General features: G+C 39.7%; 1 protein-coding gene across 8 annotated transcripts in view; it reads right to left on the bottom strand.

The window, feature by feature from the left end:
- Positions 1-16371, bottom strand: part of itgb4 (integrin, beta 4) — a 25548-nt gene extending 9177 nt beyond the window's left edge. For 7 of the 8 annotated variants that reach the window (XM_038299315.1, XM_038299317.1, XM_038299318.1 and 4 more), the window contains exons 1-28: positions 16053-16371; positions 13437-13519; positions 12932-13014; positions 12596-12697; positions 12307-12511; positions 10910-11006; positions 10654-10825; positions 8626-8889; positions 8455-8544; positions 8250-8372; positions 7397-7564; positions 7214-7290; positions 6928-7133; positions 6608-6711; positions 6428-6526; positions 6206-6332; positions 5976-6101; positions 3632-3750; positions 3508-3541; positions 3223-3417; positions 3031-3134; positions 2898-2956; positions 2735-2758; positions 2485-2633; positions 1017-1196; positions 757-905; positions 446-653; positions 35-352 (exon numbers count right to left, since the gene is read on the bottom strand). In XM_038299315.1, the coding sequence (XP_038155243.1) occupies positions 35-352; positions 446-653; positions 757-905; positions 1017-1196; positions 2485-2633; positions 2735-2758; positions 2898-2956; positions 3031-3134; positions 3223-3417; positions 3508-3541; positions 3632-3750; positions 5976-6101; positions 6206-6332; positions 6428-6526; positions 6608-6711; positions 6928-7133; positions 7214-7290; positions 7397-7564; positions 8250-8372; positions 8455-8544; positions 8626-8889; positions 10654-10825; positions 10910-11006; positions 12307-12511; positions 12596-12697; positions 12932-13014; positions 13437-13512 (3658 nt within the window). In that variant the 5' untranslated portion in view covers positions 13513-13519; positions 16053-16371. Of the gene's footprint in view, positions 1-34; positions 353-445; positions 654-756; positions 906-1016; positions 1197-2484; positions 2634-2734; positions 2759-2897; positions 2957-3030; positions 3135-3222; positions 3418-3507; positions 3542-3631; positions 3751-5975; positions 6102-6205; positions 6333-6427; positions 6527-6607; positions 6712-6927; positions 7134-7213; positions 7291-7396; positions 7565-8249; positions 8373-8454; positions 8545-8625; positions 8890-10653; positions 10826-10909; positions 11007-12306; positions 12512-12591; positions 12698-12931; positions 13015-13436; positions 13520-16052 lie in introns of those variants that run through there. The other variant, XM_038299323.1, reaches the window with a different exon arrangement.

The raw sequence follows: 16371 nt of genomic DNA, 5'->3' as shown, positions 1-16371 counted from the left end.
GAATACATCAAATGTCTCCTGATTTGTGTCTCACCCCCGTCTTTTATATTGACGATGGTGTTCTTCCTTTCTCCAATAGCAGCATTGGAGCTGGGTTCAAGCAGCTCCAGCTGGAAGGTATCTTGCTGAATCAGACCAGGATGGGCTTTAGAGTCAATCGTTATGTACTTCTCCGTTTCTCCTGGAGCGAACTTCAGGATACCAGAAAGATCAAAGCGCGGATCCTTCTTGGTGCGCCACTTCACCGTGGCTGGGCTGTCTTCGTTGCGAGAGCGCACCACTGGGATGCTGTAGGTCGGATCTAACCTGCTGAAGTTCTGTGTAGCCTTCTTGAACATCATCACACTTGGTTCTTTAGTGAAAAAATAGATGAACAAACAGTTTGAATTAAAGCCAGTACCCAAGCTTTCAGTTATCATCCAAAAACTTCTAGGCAGTCATTTACCTGGTTCGTCTGTGATGGTGATGGTGGTTCTTGGGTACCGTCCTAGCTTGGCTCCCTGCCGCGGGTTACTGAGGTCCATAATGAACTGCTTTACCTGTTTTTCCTCCAAAAAGCCATCTTTTTCACTTAGCTCAAGCAAAGGAACGTAAACAATCTTCGTAGTCTCACCAGGACCGTAGGAGAGGTCTCCTTGCATTTCTTTATAGTCCTAAATTCAATGGAGGCAGATGAGGGACATACTGTTCAGTCAGTGACGGTCCTCGCAGGCTACATGTGATGCGTTGTGTAAACACAGAGTAGGCTCAGCTCACCTTCTTATTCTTGGCGGTGAGGTCTTGTGTGTTGTAGGTGACCTGAGAGCGTCCATCCTCAATGATCTCCCTGCTGATGGGGATCTTTGCCATACCATCCTTCCTGCTGTATGTGTATTTTGGCTGGAGGAATGAGAAGATAGTTGTGGCTACGGAGACAGAGAGGGGAGATTCAATTAACTCTATGCAGTAGTGATTGTATTCACATTTCATTTTTATTCCATTACGAATGATTTGTATAAATAACATATATAACGCACCGTGGTCTTTGATGATGGTTATGTTAACATAGCGCTTTGCAATCTCTGCGATGCCCAACGGCACATCCCTAGCCTCCACCAGCAGCTGCTTCTTGTCGTCGTCATCATCCTTGGCAAACAGTGGCACATGAACATCCACCAACTCCACGTCCTCCTGGAACTCCACAGCTCCTGCAGCCTCTGTAGGGGAGCAGGGGGTTCTTTCAACGTTAGACATCAACAGAAATCAACACTTTTATAGGGCTTTTATAGACTAGCACAAAACGCTGCTACATTTTCGAATAGCAAAGGCAAATTAGATATCTTCAACCTTATTTTCTTCATATAAATCTAAAGAAAGGTTGGTGGTTATTTATAACTCCCTCCTTTACTCTGATACCATCAAATTAACTCTGTACCAAGTACTAATGCCACAAAATGAAAGATTTCTAACAAAAAACTGCTGATATGGGGGAACCTGGGGTGCCTGTGGATATCTGAGGCTTGCGTTGCCTCTTTATCAGTCCTTGGCCCTGTAGGGCTAGTCTGGGGCCACCCACACCTCCTACTGAGCATATTTTCCTTCTGGAGAAGCTTTCTAAATCCTTCATAAAAAAGCATGCCCATACATACCACAGAATATGGTTCCAGGTGTTCATGCATACACACTAATACTAAATACTAAGCTCTAGCAACAGATATATAAAATCGTTTTCCACACACATTTTCCTGCTACTCTGGAAGCTTTTTTGCTGTTTCGTTCTGTTTTCTGTCACTCTCACCTCATGCAGGTCATGTTTTGCTTTGTTGTTTTGTTTTCTCTTGGTTTAATTTTCTCCTCCCTCTTTCCTGTCTCTATCTTGGTCTCTCTCTCCTTAATACTTATCCCCTTCCTTTCCAACCGCATGTCCGTTGTATATTATTGTACTCCCTAAATCATAAATTTTCATATATAAGTATGAAGTGAAACCTTATGGCAACAACCATAATGATCTGCTTGTGAATACAAATCTGTTGGGCTGTCATCTCGCTCAGGGACATTGATTCACAAAATTATTTTGGCAAACAGGACAAACAAATGCCGGTACATTTATTGTGTACATCAATATTATCATTGTTTTTTAAAACGTAAAACCCCTTTCTATAATGCATGCATGCATTATAGAAAGGGGTTATAAGTTTATAGATTTTCGCCAATCCAACTTGGCCCAAACCATTTCGTAATAAGGCAAAATATATGTTTCCATAAAAGAAACCTGGTAAAGACATACGACGAAGAGCTTAAAGCTCTGGTTACAAAGAACTGTGATGCAAATACCAAATTTTGAAAACTGCATTTTTAGTTTTGTTCGTCACCACTTTGTTCATGTCTGGTTTGCAGATGTAACATGATTAATGAAACATTAATAAATATGAAATATTTTTATATAGATTTACAAATAATTCATTCCCTTGTACTGTACCAAGACTACGAATTTATGCCACTCACCTCGATCTGTGGCCACAGTATAGTAGCCTGGGACCACTTTAAGGTCACCAAAGCTTCCGGACTGGACGTTCTTCTCAGTCAGTTTGACTATATCTGGATAGGATCTGCGGGGAGCTGACAGCACAGTATCCAAGATGGTGTAGTCCTCCCTGAGGGGCATAGATGACGTATGTTAGAGATAAAACACCTCTAGTTACAGCAATAATAAAAAAAAAAACAGTCTCAAATATATGCTGGATTGAACTTTTACCTTTTTCCAGAATTTTTCTGCGTTCTGTGGAGAAGAAAATTGATGTGAGTTTTGACTGGGAAGATATTTCATTTTAATACGGGTTTAGAAAATGATAAGACATTTTAAAAAAAACAACAACAACAAAACAAAAAAGGGAGTGTCGCATTGAGAAGTAAAATACCTGAATGAAATATCTTGCACCTTCTGCGCCTGAGGTATCTGCCTGTACACCTCGTTTAACTGTAACCAAGAACAAAACAGTGATCAGACACCATCAGAATATGCACCCAGCAGCATATAAAAACCCAGCTCACGTTGTCAGCCGCTTCTTTACGGAGCAGCTCAGCGTCCTTTGAATCAAGGCGAGACAGGTTCTCAGAGAACAGCCTGTTTAATCGGAGGGAGACTGGGAAGTTGACTAAAAAAGGTGAAAAAAAAAAAGATTTAGTTGCTTTTACTGCTCTAACTACTAACATTAGCTGAGGTTTATCTCAAATGGGACTTACTCATTTCATCTGGGTTTGGTTGTAACAACGCTTGTGGATGATTGGGCGCACGGTGCACATTATCCGTGACCTTCCAGCGAACCACATCAGTTCCTTTAGGTGGGCCGGTCCTCACCATCGGTGTGTCCAAATGGTTAGAGGTCAGCTGAGACTGACGGAAAATGTACTCATCCTCCTTGAAGCCGACCATGCGACCTAAAAGGAAGTGTTGCTTAGTATACATGGTAGGTGGTTTAAAACGAGGGGATTAAGGCAGTTCTATTGCATCTCATACTATATGTTTACCTCTCCTGCAGCATGGCAGCAAGGCCAGACAGCTCTGTATCAAATAAAAATGAAAAAACCTTTAGTTGAACCATCATTTGGAAAAAAATCAAGCTTTTATATTTCAAGTAGTGAGCGGTTGTACCTGCCAGCATGAGCTGCAGCAGGCACAGTATTTCCAACAGCAGAGCAGCAGGAGCGCCAGCAGCAGCAGGAGGAACAGGATGAGTGGCAGCAGCCACAGCAGACTAGCTGGTGGGCAATCTGGAAGAGAAATATAAAATACATCAAGTGTGAAACATATGTATACCATGTGGTCCTGTTAGTGTCTCACCTTAGGGTGGGGTGATGGGACATTAGGAGACTATGACAGATCAGAACCGACATTTAACATTTAAGATAAAGTTAAAGTTAAAGTTAAAGAGTGCACTTTAACCGAGTTGGGTTGTCATTAATTTTTCAAATAAAAAAAAGAAGACTGTGTTTACTTCAGGATGCGGCCATTATTTTGTGTAATGTGTCAGGCCATTTTTGAATGGACAGTTCAAGCTCTACTGTATAAAAATGCATGAGGAGGTGAAGTTTTACATGTGTCACACAGATTACACGTACAGCTATTCTAACCAGCCAATAACATGGCTGCAACTCAATGCATTTAGGCATGTAGAAATGGTCAAGACGATCTGCAATTTAAACCGAGCATCCGAATGTGGGACAAAGGTGATTTAAATTACTCTGAACTTGACATGGTTGTTGGTGCCCGACGGATAATACTCAGTATTTCAGAATTTGCTTATATACTGGGATTATCACGTACAACCATATCTAGGATACACAGAGAATTGTCAAACGAAATATTCTACGATCAGCAGTTATGTGGGCACAAATGCCTTGTTGATGCCAGAGGTCAGTGAAGATTGATCCAACTGTTTTGAGCTGATAGGCAGCATTCAACTCAAATAATTAAAAACCGAGGTATGCAGAAGAGCATCTCTGAATGCACAGCACGTTGAACATTGAGGCGGATGAGTTAGAGCAGCAGAAGACCACACAAGGTGCCTCTCCTGTCAGCTAAGAATGTGAATCTGAGACTACAATTCTCACAGGCTCACCAAAATCGGACAATAAAAAATTGGAAAAATGTTGCCTGGTCTGGATTTCTCCCACGACATTCTGATGGTAGGGCATCAACCACATGGAAGCGTGGATCCATACTGCCGTGTTCTAATGGTTCAGGCTGATGCTGGTGGTGTAATGCTGTGGGGAGCATTTTCTTGAACACATTGGGTCCCTCAGTACCAACTGAGCATCGTTTCAAAGCCGTTTTCAAAGCCACAGCCTGAATATTGTTGCAGTCAACAGGTCTGAATTCAATAGAGCACCTTTGCTATGTAGCAGAACAGGAGATTCGCATCATGGATGTGCAGCCAACAAATTGGCAGGAACTGCTTCATATTACCATCTCAATATGGACAACACTCCCTGAGGAATGCTTCCAGTACCTTGTTGAATCTATGCCATGAAGATTTAAGATTTAATCCAACCTGGTAACAGCAAGGTGTACCTAATAAAGTGGTCGGTGAATGTATGCCCTATCATGCACAGCATTGTGGGAATCTGTTTATCCTAAGTCCCGAACATTAAGAGGTTCCTCTGTTAAAGGAACTATGATAGGAAGCATCCTGCTTCCTCTCCCTACCTTCTTCCTTACTGCCAGCATTGCTCGTAAAGCACTTATCATGGCACCCGCTGATGTGCTTCCCCTTTGGCCTAAGGGTTTGTCCTGATTTGCTGTATTTTAAATCTAGAGAGTCTGGTCCTTGCTAATTTCAGGACTTTTACGATTGGATAAATTGGTCCTCTACAATGTATCACCTTCTGGAACACAGTGAGTACTTCCACTTCTCAAGTGCATCCCATACCATCCAGTCTGCACTGTTTGACACATAGACCAAAGTACGTCTGTCCCTTTCCTTTTGCCCCTAACTTTCATCACACATATAGAGCAACTTTATACAGAAATTCTCTGATCATCCAGTAGTGGTTGTGTTCGTTGGTGATATGAAACAAAGCAGAGGAAAACCTTTACCTAGCTTTGCTCCACAAAGACCAAGGATATGGTTATGAACTTTAGAAGAAGTAAGTTCATATATACTCGGTAATTAGTTATACACTTGGAATACACCTGGACAGTAACCTGGACTGAACCACTGATATCTAGAAGTTGTCCAAGAGGGATCCAAGCAGTATACTGTTTGGTATAACTGTCTTTTTTCCAAGTGTACCTTGTTAAGAACTAATGCCGGCTGGAAAAACATGGTAGTAACACATGACTTAGAATCAGCTTTTCTTTGCTCACTTGCACCAAAACATGATAAAGGGAGGGAAAGGGGATTTTCTTTTACAAGTTTCAACTACTTTTCATTTTGCAATAGTGTATCATTTAAGCAGTCATCTGGATTTGTATACTTTGGATCCATGCATCTCACCTCTTTCTTTGAGCACCTCAACCAGCAGGTCCTCATTTTCCATGCCTTTACTGTCGGCGATAGTATACTGATATGTGCAATCATCGTCTTCATCTCGGAAACTGCAGTGGTGAAGCACTTCCTCCGCTGAAAACATTATTGTACACAACTATTAGATGATTTGACCACAAATTTCAACAAGCTTATCTTAATTTCGGAGACACAGATGAATCCTTAGGGTTTGAGCTTACCTTCCTTCAGCTTATCCACCATGACGACTTTGAAGCAGCCTTCGCAATTTTTGTCTTTAAACTCTCCCTTATTCCATGCTTGACACAAGACACAACTCCTTGTGATCTCACATGAGCCTTGTTGGTACTAGACGCACAATTCAAAAGGATGATCAGACAAGGCTACAAATTCAAGACACCGTAACCAGTACATTATGATTTTAGTCTGCATACTTGACCAACCTCAAAGGTTTGTAGCTCACAGGTTGAAGACATTTCCATCTTGGATTCTGGACACTTACACCTCCCACAGACACACTCGCCCCGACCACCACAAATGTTCTACAACACATAAAGATAGGTTAAGGCATCGTCCACATATTGGAGAGCGTGGTCTGAACGTAAACCAGTAGCTCCGCTCACCCCATTGCTGTCCAAGCAGGTTTCATTGTTTTTGGCGCACTCACAGGCAGCGCCCTCCCAACCCTCTGAACAGGAACAACGACCCATCACGCAAGAACCACGATCTGACAAAAGTGAAGCAAAAGCATTTTAAACATCTTTACAGGGTATTGTGTTGTTTCCTTAGGTTAAACACATTCTACCTCCCTATTTAAACAGATCCAAATACTTTTCTTTTCATTAGAAGATAATCCAGGGAGGATAATTTCCAGAGACCTTTAGAAACACTTCCGGGAAGGTCAGAGTAACCTGCTTTAATGCATCCTTTCAACTCAACATACCATTGCAAAGGAAGCCTCCATAACGTTGACATTGGGTCTTGTCATATTCACAGTAGGGTCCTTCATACTGGTCTGGATTATAGCACACACAGGTTCCACATGGCTGACAGTCTCCACGGCCTGAGCAGGGCTCTTTCATGTTTGGGCCTTTGCACTGGTTCTTGTTTGACTCAGAGGCTTTTGAGCAGTTACAGAAAGGGCCCTGCCTAAAAAAATGAAAAAGTGAGGACATTAGGAGGGGGTGGCGGAGTCTCATGTGGCAAAATGCAGTCCTCTAAAGTCTCACCAGCCATCATCACACTGACATTTCCCGCACACCAACTTTCCATTTCCATTGCACCTCTCAGCTTTCGGAATACCTGTCTGAAAACAGAAACATGAAAAGACCGTCTGATTCTGATGCATAACAGGTCAAAAAATTAGCATAAGGACACCTTTATGTGCTTCAGTTTAAGTGTGTTTCTCTAACCTTCTCGCATGGACAGGTTGGACACAAAATGGAGGCCTTCACATCGACCGCTGCATTAAAAGTTGTTGGTTTGACTCTGATTGTACCTTCTTTTTCATCTGGATCCATTTTGCAGACAAGTGTCTCACCAATCATTTGTTGGGCTGTGAGCTTCACCTTAAACTTGCCCTGGAGACACACACACACACACACACACCCAAACATATTTCCTTAAAATCTTTTGCTATGTTGTTTGTGTCAGTCTATAACATAAAATCGCAATGAAACACTGTAAAGATTAAGATTGTTATGAAAGATTTCATATGCTAGACTTGACAAAGAGCTGTGTCAAAAAGCAACCAGTAAACATGTTGTACCAAACCCTACATGCAGGAAACAGAGCATGCTTCTCCATCACCAGCTAGTTTGTCTTAGTATTACATATTATGTTTAGCTGCTCTCTGGTTTAAATCGCAGTCAGACAGTCAGTATTATGCTGACGTTGAAATAAAACAACCCAGTTCTGCAATCATTGTCAAGACCAAATGCAATTAAAATCACGTGTGAAAATGTTTGTGTACCCAATAACTAATCAAAATCACGAGGCATCGCCATCCTCCTCCTACTAATTCAAGTTGTCTTTTTTTGTGTTGTCAGCAAAACCGTCTATGTTAAATATATGACTCGTGTGATGTGAAAAAAAGTTTCCTTTGCACTTTTTGCAAAACACATAAATTTCAAAATGGCTGGAAAACCACTGTATGCAAGTGCATTTATATGATTAATGTAAACGCAGCTGATGAGATCTTCTGGACCTCAAATCCAGCTGGATCAAGAAGTGAAATGTTTATATTTCATTCTATGTAATCCTTACAATCTGTCCAGGCTTGAAGTTAAAGCTCCCATACTCGGCAACTGTATTGTTTGGATGAAAAAACTGGGCACCAAAAGCCTTTGGCCTGTCTTCTGCACGGATGCTCATCTTAGAGCGGATACTCTGAAACAAAAAGAATACGAGGGATCAGCCATGAGGCACCTCCTTCTACTTTTCCCAAAATTTAAGAGTTTCAAGCATTTACCTCAAAGGCATTCCTCATGATCTCCAGGATGTTGGATGAATCCTCTTGAAGCAAACCAATTTCGGCAATGGGGAAATACTCTTTTAATTTCTGCAAACACAAAAAAATTAGTCATTTGAAGCCTCTAAACTGAAAAGCATTTATAAAGGCGAGCAGCTGCAGTCTGCTTACTTCATAGAAAGTATAGGAGTGGTTTGTGACAGCGAATATGGGGATGATATTGTGTTTCCCCAGCAAACGGATGAGTGTGGGTATAGAGGGGTAATCCTGCTTTGTGGCCTCTGTGTATTTTCCATCTGCGTCCAGGTGGCAGAGCTCGTCGTTGCGTGGCAGAATACCAGACAGCACGTTGGCGCCATCACTCTCATAATGAAAGGCTGACTCGGTTGAGAAAACCAAGAGATGAGTGCTGCGCTCGCGCCAACCAATCTGATCCTGGAATAGGAAAGAAAGGACCATATATGGAAAAAGGAAATTAGAAAGATGAATAAGTTCTAATGCATCTATTTTCTTCAAATGACAAAACCACTATTCTTAGGACTGTGATGGCTGCTATTTTTTTTTCATCTTGAAGACATCTTGAAGGCCCGGTAATCTGTGAGTGAGATTGACTTTGGCACAAGTATAATGAACAAAAGTACACCAGTAATCCATCTCTTAATGACTCAAACTGTTTGTAATGTCCAAGTCAAAGTAAGGCATTGAAAGAGATGCTAGAAAATCACTTTTATATAAATTAACCTACATGGAGCAACTGAAATATCAGACTTCTGAACTTCTACGCTGTCAATACTTGGTTACTGCATCGATGTTGTGTGACACACGGCCAGACTTTGGTTCTGCTGGGCTCTGGTGGGAGTCCAGAAAGCTTTAACAGTGGCCTTAAGCTCATCTTCATTGTTAGGTCATGTGCCTCTCATCTTTCTCTGGTCAAGGTGCGGCAGATTATACATCAGTTTTAAGTCAGGGCAGGGTTTGCCAGCCAATAATACTGGTCACTGAACCGGGTTTTACTAGCTTCGGAAGTGTGGGTTGATGCTGCATTTTCAGCATTTCCAACGGGGATTTTCAGAAGAAGGAAACATTGTGTGCTCTAAAATCTCATGTTAGGTGGCTGTGTTGATTATTGACAGCAGATGACATACTAGAATCCACACTCACACCCTTTAATGTGGATCTGCTCCACTTTTCCTGTAGACTCTAACACTTTGGTTTCTGTATAAAATTAAGACTTTGGATCTCTAAGCAACAGCCCAGTTCTCCTTAGCCTGAGTGAGACACTTCTGATGCTCTCTTTGGTTCAGAAGTGACTCAACATGAAAGATGTGATATATTGGTGACCGGTGGATCTCGAGGCTTTGACTCGAGCACAGGTCCAACCCTGGCGAAGCTCATCCAAATGTTGATGACCGTCTTCAGGACTTGTGTCAGCAAGAGCATTTAGAGATTCAGGAAACATTTACACACATTACTCACTTTTGGTTAATTAGCTAATTAGAAAGTCAAACCAAGAGTTTCTTTAACTCACTGTTTTACAATATTCTATATTTCTGGGATAATAAATTTGTGGCTTTTGTTATTTTTAACCATAATTATGAAATAAAAAGAAATAAAGAACTTAAAATATGAAATTTTATCAAATTAATGTTTTACAATCTAAAATAAGTGATACAGAATTTATAATATCCAGATCTATTAAAAAGTACCTGACATTATCCTTATGAAAATAAAACATATATTATTTTTTTAACTTTCTAGTTAAATAATAGGCTCTTAACCCTTCAAAGGGCACTCAGTGAAATACTTTGAAAATCAAAATTTCAGTTTCTCCTTGTGCACGCTCTGTTTAAAAGTTGCTGTTTGCATCGCTCATACAATTTACTTTACAAAAGAAGGTTTGCAATTTTTCCACTATGTCAGACTCACCACCGGTAAGTGAGAATGGGGACGAGCACGTAGGACGGCCTTACATAAACACATCACCAGAATGATTGACAATTAGGAGGACCACTTATTTTGATGATCCACCCAGAAAAAGAACATCCTCCACTATACCTTTAAAATCCCATTAATTACCTTTACAATCTGGAATAAATGACATAATTAATAAAGTAAGTAAAATAAATTTGATTGGAAATGTGAAGTTTCAGGCTTGTATTTTCTTCAGGACATGCATGTCTCACATGGGACTCTACTAACCTCGCACACTGCTGCCTGCAGAATGGCATCGAATCCTCCTTCGGGGGCATCCAGGTTGCCAGATATCCTCTGGTTTTGGAGCTTTGATATGAAGGAATCTACATTGTTTGTCAGCTTGATAACATTTTGGAAGGAGAATGGAGAATCACTATCGGGCCATGGCTGTTTAAGCCTGAGATACAAAAGAGGAATTTTAAGTTAGAAAGAAGCCAAAACAAGAAAAGTTTCTGTATCTATCTGCTGTTTTTCTCCTTACTTGGAAGGTCTCATGTCAGTCTGAGGCTCAATTACTTTGTCCACAAACTTTCCAAATCCAATGGTGTAGTCGTCTGAAAGCTCTTTCACCACCTCCGCTTCAGGTAAAACAAGACAAGAAGATTGAATTACAGGAATAGCAACACACATGGGCGGTTCTAGATAGGGGCCAACAGGGACAAGAGAGAGGGGCCCTGATACAAATGGTCCTGGTCCCAGTTATGGCCCCTGTACTGAAGACATAATACTAAAAAAAAAATCTAATGATGATATACACGGGAACAAACATAGTGATTGATAACTCCCTTGGACCCCTTGAGTTTTTTCTTTAGGTTTCTGTTTTAATTATGATTCTAAAATGAAGGTGATAGTTTCAGTCATATTGAGATAGAATCCCAGTTTCTGCTAAATGTTATTTTGAACCAAATTTTTTAAAAATGTCTTCAATTTATTACAGCAGAATTTATCGGTTTAGTTCAGTTCTAATTCTTATTCGATTAAAACATGTCATTTTCATTTAAAACAAGTCAAAAGTATATAATATTCCTGAATTATAATTATAAATTGACCTAATATTCAAAAGCTTACTTTCATCTTTTAGTACATATTTAATTTGCATCTAATTATTTCTGTTACATTTTTTCTGCACTTTAATTGATTGTTTTTATTTCAGGGAAAGTAAAATTAATAAATTAGAATTTTCAATTGGAACAACGTGAAATTTTGTTTTAAACTATATGACATGCACTGAAATTAGAAATCTAAATAAGTCTTTTTTTTTAAATAAGTGCATTTTGTTTTTCTTGAATTGGGGAGGAAAGAAAACAACAAAGCAATTTTTTTATTTCAGCTGCATTTTTTCTAATTATCTTATTTTAAGAGTTAAAATACTCATTCCACACTGCAAAAAATCTAATTAAGTCATTTTTTTCTTAAAATAGGTGCATTTTTAAAATTAAATAAAATTAAAAAAATAAAATAAAAAATAAGAACAAACAATGGCATTGTCTTATTTCAACTGCAAATAATCTAACAATCTTATTTCAATAGTAAAAATGCTCATTCAATTGGCTAATCATCTTATTTACGTACTCAATTTAAGGGTAAATACACTTAAATTAAGAAAATTTTTATTTACTCCTAGATTGTTTTTGCAGTACATTGGCAAGTCATCGTATTCACCTATTGATATTAAGGGTAAATATACTTAATTTGAGAAATATTTTCTTTTTTTAGATTGTTAATAAACTGTTTCCCTGTTTTTTGTTTCATGATCTTCTGTGCCCCCATGAAAACATTCTGTCCCCATCCTGGCCCTCCTAATGAATATAAATATAAATATAAATATAGTCTAGAACCGCCACTGGCTACACATCTCCAGAGCCAAAGTCTGCTCACCCAGCTGATTGCCCATTTTCTTTAAGTTGTCCAAATCGTCCTTCATGGAGTTTGAGAAGTCCATAAGAATGTAAAGATCCAGAGGGCCTTTAGTCGGAGCAAACACCTCCACGTCCAAATCTTTAGATTCTCCAGGCAGAAAGGTCATGGTTGCCAGCTGTGGCGACACCTGAGACTGCTGAAGCGCCACATTAATTGCATCTTTCTGCAACACAGATGAAGAGAAAACATTAAATATAAAAAATATATAGAATACTAAAATGTTATATAAATTGGACAATTAACTTACTTTCTCTATCTTCTGCAAGCTTTTGGCTCTAATGACAGACCTGTCATTGCAGCCATGGGCGATGATGTTCTTATAGAGGTCACAGCGATGAAAATTAAACGTCTGAATAAACAGGGAGCACGAGCAAAAGTTTTTATGCTTTTAGTATTTTAATTCTTTAATCATCTGCTAATAACTTGTAAACAAACATGGCTGCATGGTGAAATAGCAGAAAAACAACAAAAAGAAATTGAATGGGTTAATCAAGGTCAAAAGTAAATATGATGCAAAATATTTATTTTCAGTCTGAGAACAATAAGGTTATGAAAGCAGCTCCCTGTAGTTCTCTGCTCTCACCTCGTCGGGGCAGTATACGCAGTCTACCCCCGCCTGCAGACACTCTGAGCAGGAACCCGAGCTGAAGGCGTGGCAGTAGTTCACTGTTCGGGCCGGGACCGTCAGGGAGAGTCACAGAAAGGGAACAGAGTGAGTTCATTGCATAAAGCATTACTAGAATACCCCTGGTTGCACAAAATATTGTGGAGGAACATTTCAGCTACTTAGATATGAGCAATGGGGCTCTCTACCCAGGGTGGCATGGCCTAGGGGGAAGCCAAAGTACAAAAGAAGGGTATTCATAGGACCTTTAATACTTCTACTGGTCAGACGTCAGCTACATAAATATTTAATGACTTCAAAACTCTTCTATTTGAATTGTGAAAAAATTTGAAAGTAAAATGTGAAGAAATATTTTTCTCAGTTTCTCCCAAAATTACTGAAGAGGGGGTTTATCTATTTAAAAAGATATCATTTTATCCATTGAAGGATCTAATTAAAGAGAAGAGATGTTTCTGATTTTCACCTTCAGCAGAGCAGCAGGTCAGCAGGACGGCCAGAAGACCGAGTCCTGCGAGGAAATGTAACGACCAACTCCTCATCTCCCTCCTGGAAAAGAAACAACAGAAACAGACAAAAAGCTTGATAAAACAGTTTAACTGCTACTTCAACAATTCCTGATTCCAACACATTTTATAATTTAATTTGATTTTACCGATCTTACACTGGAGAAATGTATCTCTGCATTTTAACCCATTCCTTTGGGGAATCAGTGGGCTGCAATTGTGCGACGCCCAGGGAGCGATCAGGGGTTAAGGGTTTGCTCAGAGGGTCACAGTGAAGGCTGTGGGGATTGAACTTGCAACCTTCTCAGAGCACAAGCTCACTGCTCTAACTAGCAGGCCAACACGTCCCCTAATGGGACATTTTCAGATTCAAATGTCGAGTCATATGTAAAAAATTACATTAAAAGTTCACTTTACAATTGGTTTTATAATATAATAATAGAACATTCAACAGAATTTAAAGCTGGAAGTGTTGGTTGTGAGGTTTTATTACCTGTAAATCCCAGTGCTGAAGCTGGTATCTAATGAACCAGTCTGATAAAGGGCTATTCCACCATATTTGTCTCTTATTTTGAACGTGGAAAACCTCAGCCAAGCTCGGCTTAGTAAACCTCTATGGCTTTATTTCACACCAAATCATGACATGTTAAATATTCAAATAGATATCAGAGTTAGTGTAATTTTTTATTCATTTTGGATCTATAATTTTCTAAATGTTTGCACCCTAGAATGTAAGCATTTTTCCCAAAGTAGATTTTCCTTTTTCTGATACTAATCCAGGCCTGGACTGGGATAAATACTATTAAAATGTCATTTTTAGATAAGTATTAATACCGACATATAGATATAAAAACTGTATTTATCAGTCTTTTTAAGAGGTTTTGTATTTTTTTAAAGTCTTTTCACTTTTTATAGAAACAGTTGAACAAAGTAAAAAAAAAACTTAAAGTTTAGAATAATTCTGACCAACAAAGTGACTCTTCCAGTTCGTTTTAACTCCACTATAAATAAGTAAAATGAAACACTCTGGAGTTTAATGTAAGTTATAAATGCAACAAATGCTGTTTGTTTCAATCTATTTGGAGTTTGCATGCTTTAATAAATTGACGCCTTTTCCAAAATCCATGATAAAACCCCCTCATTTAACCTCATGTATCCTTTGGTATCATCATATAATTTCAGATCTAGTTGAGACACGATGCAGTGTGGTCGGGAAAGGACCGTTGCAGGGTGGGATCTGGAGAGGCTCCAGGCAGCGTGCAGTGTGTGCTCCTCACTATAAAACCACATTATAATTTCCTGCAGGAATCTTGGATGGAGGACAATCTGAGAGACAAACAGCCAACAGAGACTGCTGTGTGTCAGTAAAGGCCTGTAATTGCCTCAGTGGGATGAAGGAAAACAAATGGATGATTTGTGTGTTGACAACAAGGTAACTCCTGGAAGGAATGTCTCCCTGAGGCGAGAGACTGACCAGCTGGAGGTCAAACCACCTCCTGGAAGCAAATGGGACAGGCAGGTTTACGCCTCAATGTGAAGCCCTACAGGTAGATCACCAAGCAAAGACGGTCAACAAACAATCTGCTCTTTTGCAAACTTTGCCATGAACCAGTAAATACATGGAAACCAGCTCTTTATATTCTGCTCCCACTCTGATGAAAATCACAGACAAGCCGGCGCTTCGGAGCCAAATTACAGCCTCCAGCCTCTCATTCCACTGCTCTTTGTCTGAAAGCTTCTCTGGCAGGAAAGGAGGCACTCCAACTGTTTCTCCTCACACAAAAACATACCTTTTGGGTGGACTTGCCACCAGTGGGTGTGGGCTTGACCCTGACATGACATCACATTCAGGAGAAAGGGAAAGGGATGGTGGGGGGTCTTAAAAAATTAGGGGAGGGTAAAACCTGCAGCCATTTTAAAGTTGACTGTACTCCTCAAGATAAAACAAAAACAATCCCATCCTGCCTGTAAGAAGCTCCAGTTAGACCCAAAGAAATCAGAAACACCTGAAGTTCAAAACACAACTTATTATTTACAAAGGATATAGATTTAAACTGTTTAGATATGAATCATTGTTCCTCCAGATTCTAGAAAAAATCTGCGAGAAATTAAAAATATACACGCTAAATAGGTAAATAAGTTGCAGCATATAAAGAAATATTTCATACTTTTAGTAGAAAGCACAATGAATTAAACTTGGCTCCATACGAGACATGGTTGCGTCATTATTATCTAAAGAAAATGAACCCAAAAAGCAATCTTTTTTATTTGATTGTTGATTTATAATAAAATCACATTGAAAAGTCAAACACCCAACAAGAAGAGGTGGCTGATGGGTAACACCTTTAACTAAAGGTGGGGCCCCTCATACGAGATCCTCCTTAAGGCCCCGTACCACCTTATCCGTGTAGAGTGATATAAAGTCATAAACCTGTTGCTTTACAGCCTTCGCTCGCCTCGCCCCAAAGGCTCCACCATACAGACACTTTTGCAACACTTAGAAGTGAAGTTGACGAAAACAAAGGAGTTATTAGGAAAGTTATGGGTGAAAACAAAGGATTACTGATCAAACAAACCTCTGGAGAGTGGAGGCGCCCAGTCCACGTCTAAAAGTCCAAAACTATGTTAAAGAAAAAAAGTATTTCCTCTTTTTCTAGATGTCCACCTGGCTTATATAAAAATCTTTGTCCTTTTGTCCAAGTTCAAAGTCCCCTTAAAAAGTAAAAGAAAAGTTCCAGTTCTTCTCCCTTTGCTTTTCTGTTCCTCTGCTGTTAGGTGCACTATGGTCAAACATTTACTTCTCTGCTCTTAAGCTCAGTGAGGAGTTTATGTCCAAGAGTCTGAGGGGGAGATCTGAGAGCCACAGAGACTCAGAGGGAATGTCAGAGGAAGCTC

The sequence above is a fragment of the Cyprinodon tularosa genome, unplaced genomic scaffold (genome assembly GCF_016077235.1).
Source record: "Cyprinodon tularosa strain WSP-4 unplaced genomic scaffold, ASM1607723v1 ctg424, whole genome shotgun sequence".
NCBI lineage: Eukaryota > Metazoa > Chordata > Actinopteri > Cyprinodontiformes > Cyprinodontidae > Cyprinodon > Cyprinodon tularosa.
The sequence above is the reverse complement of the archived record's forward strand: the minus strand, read 5'-3'. Positions and strand labels throughout refer to the sequence as shown.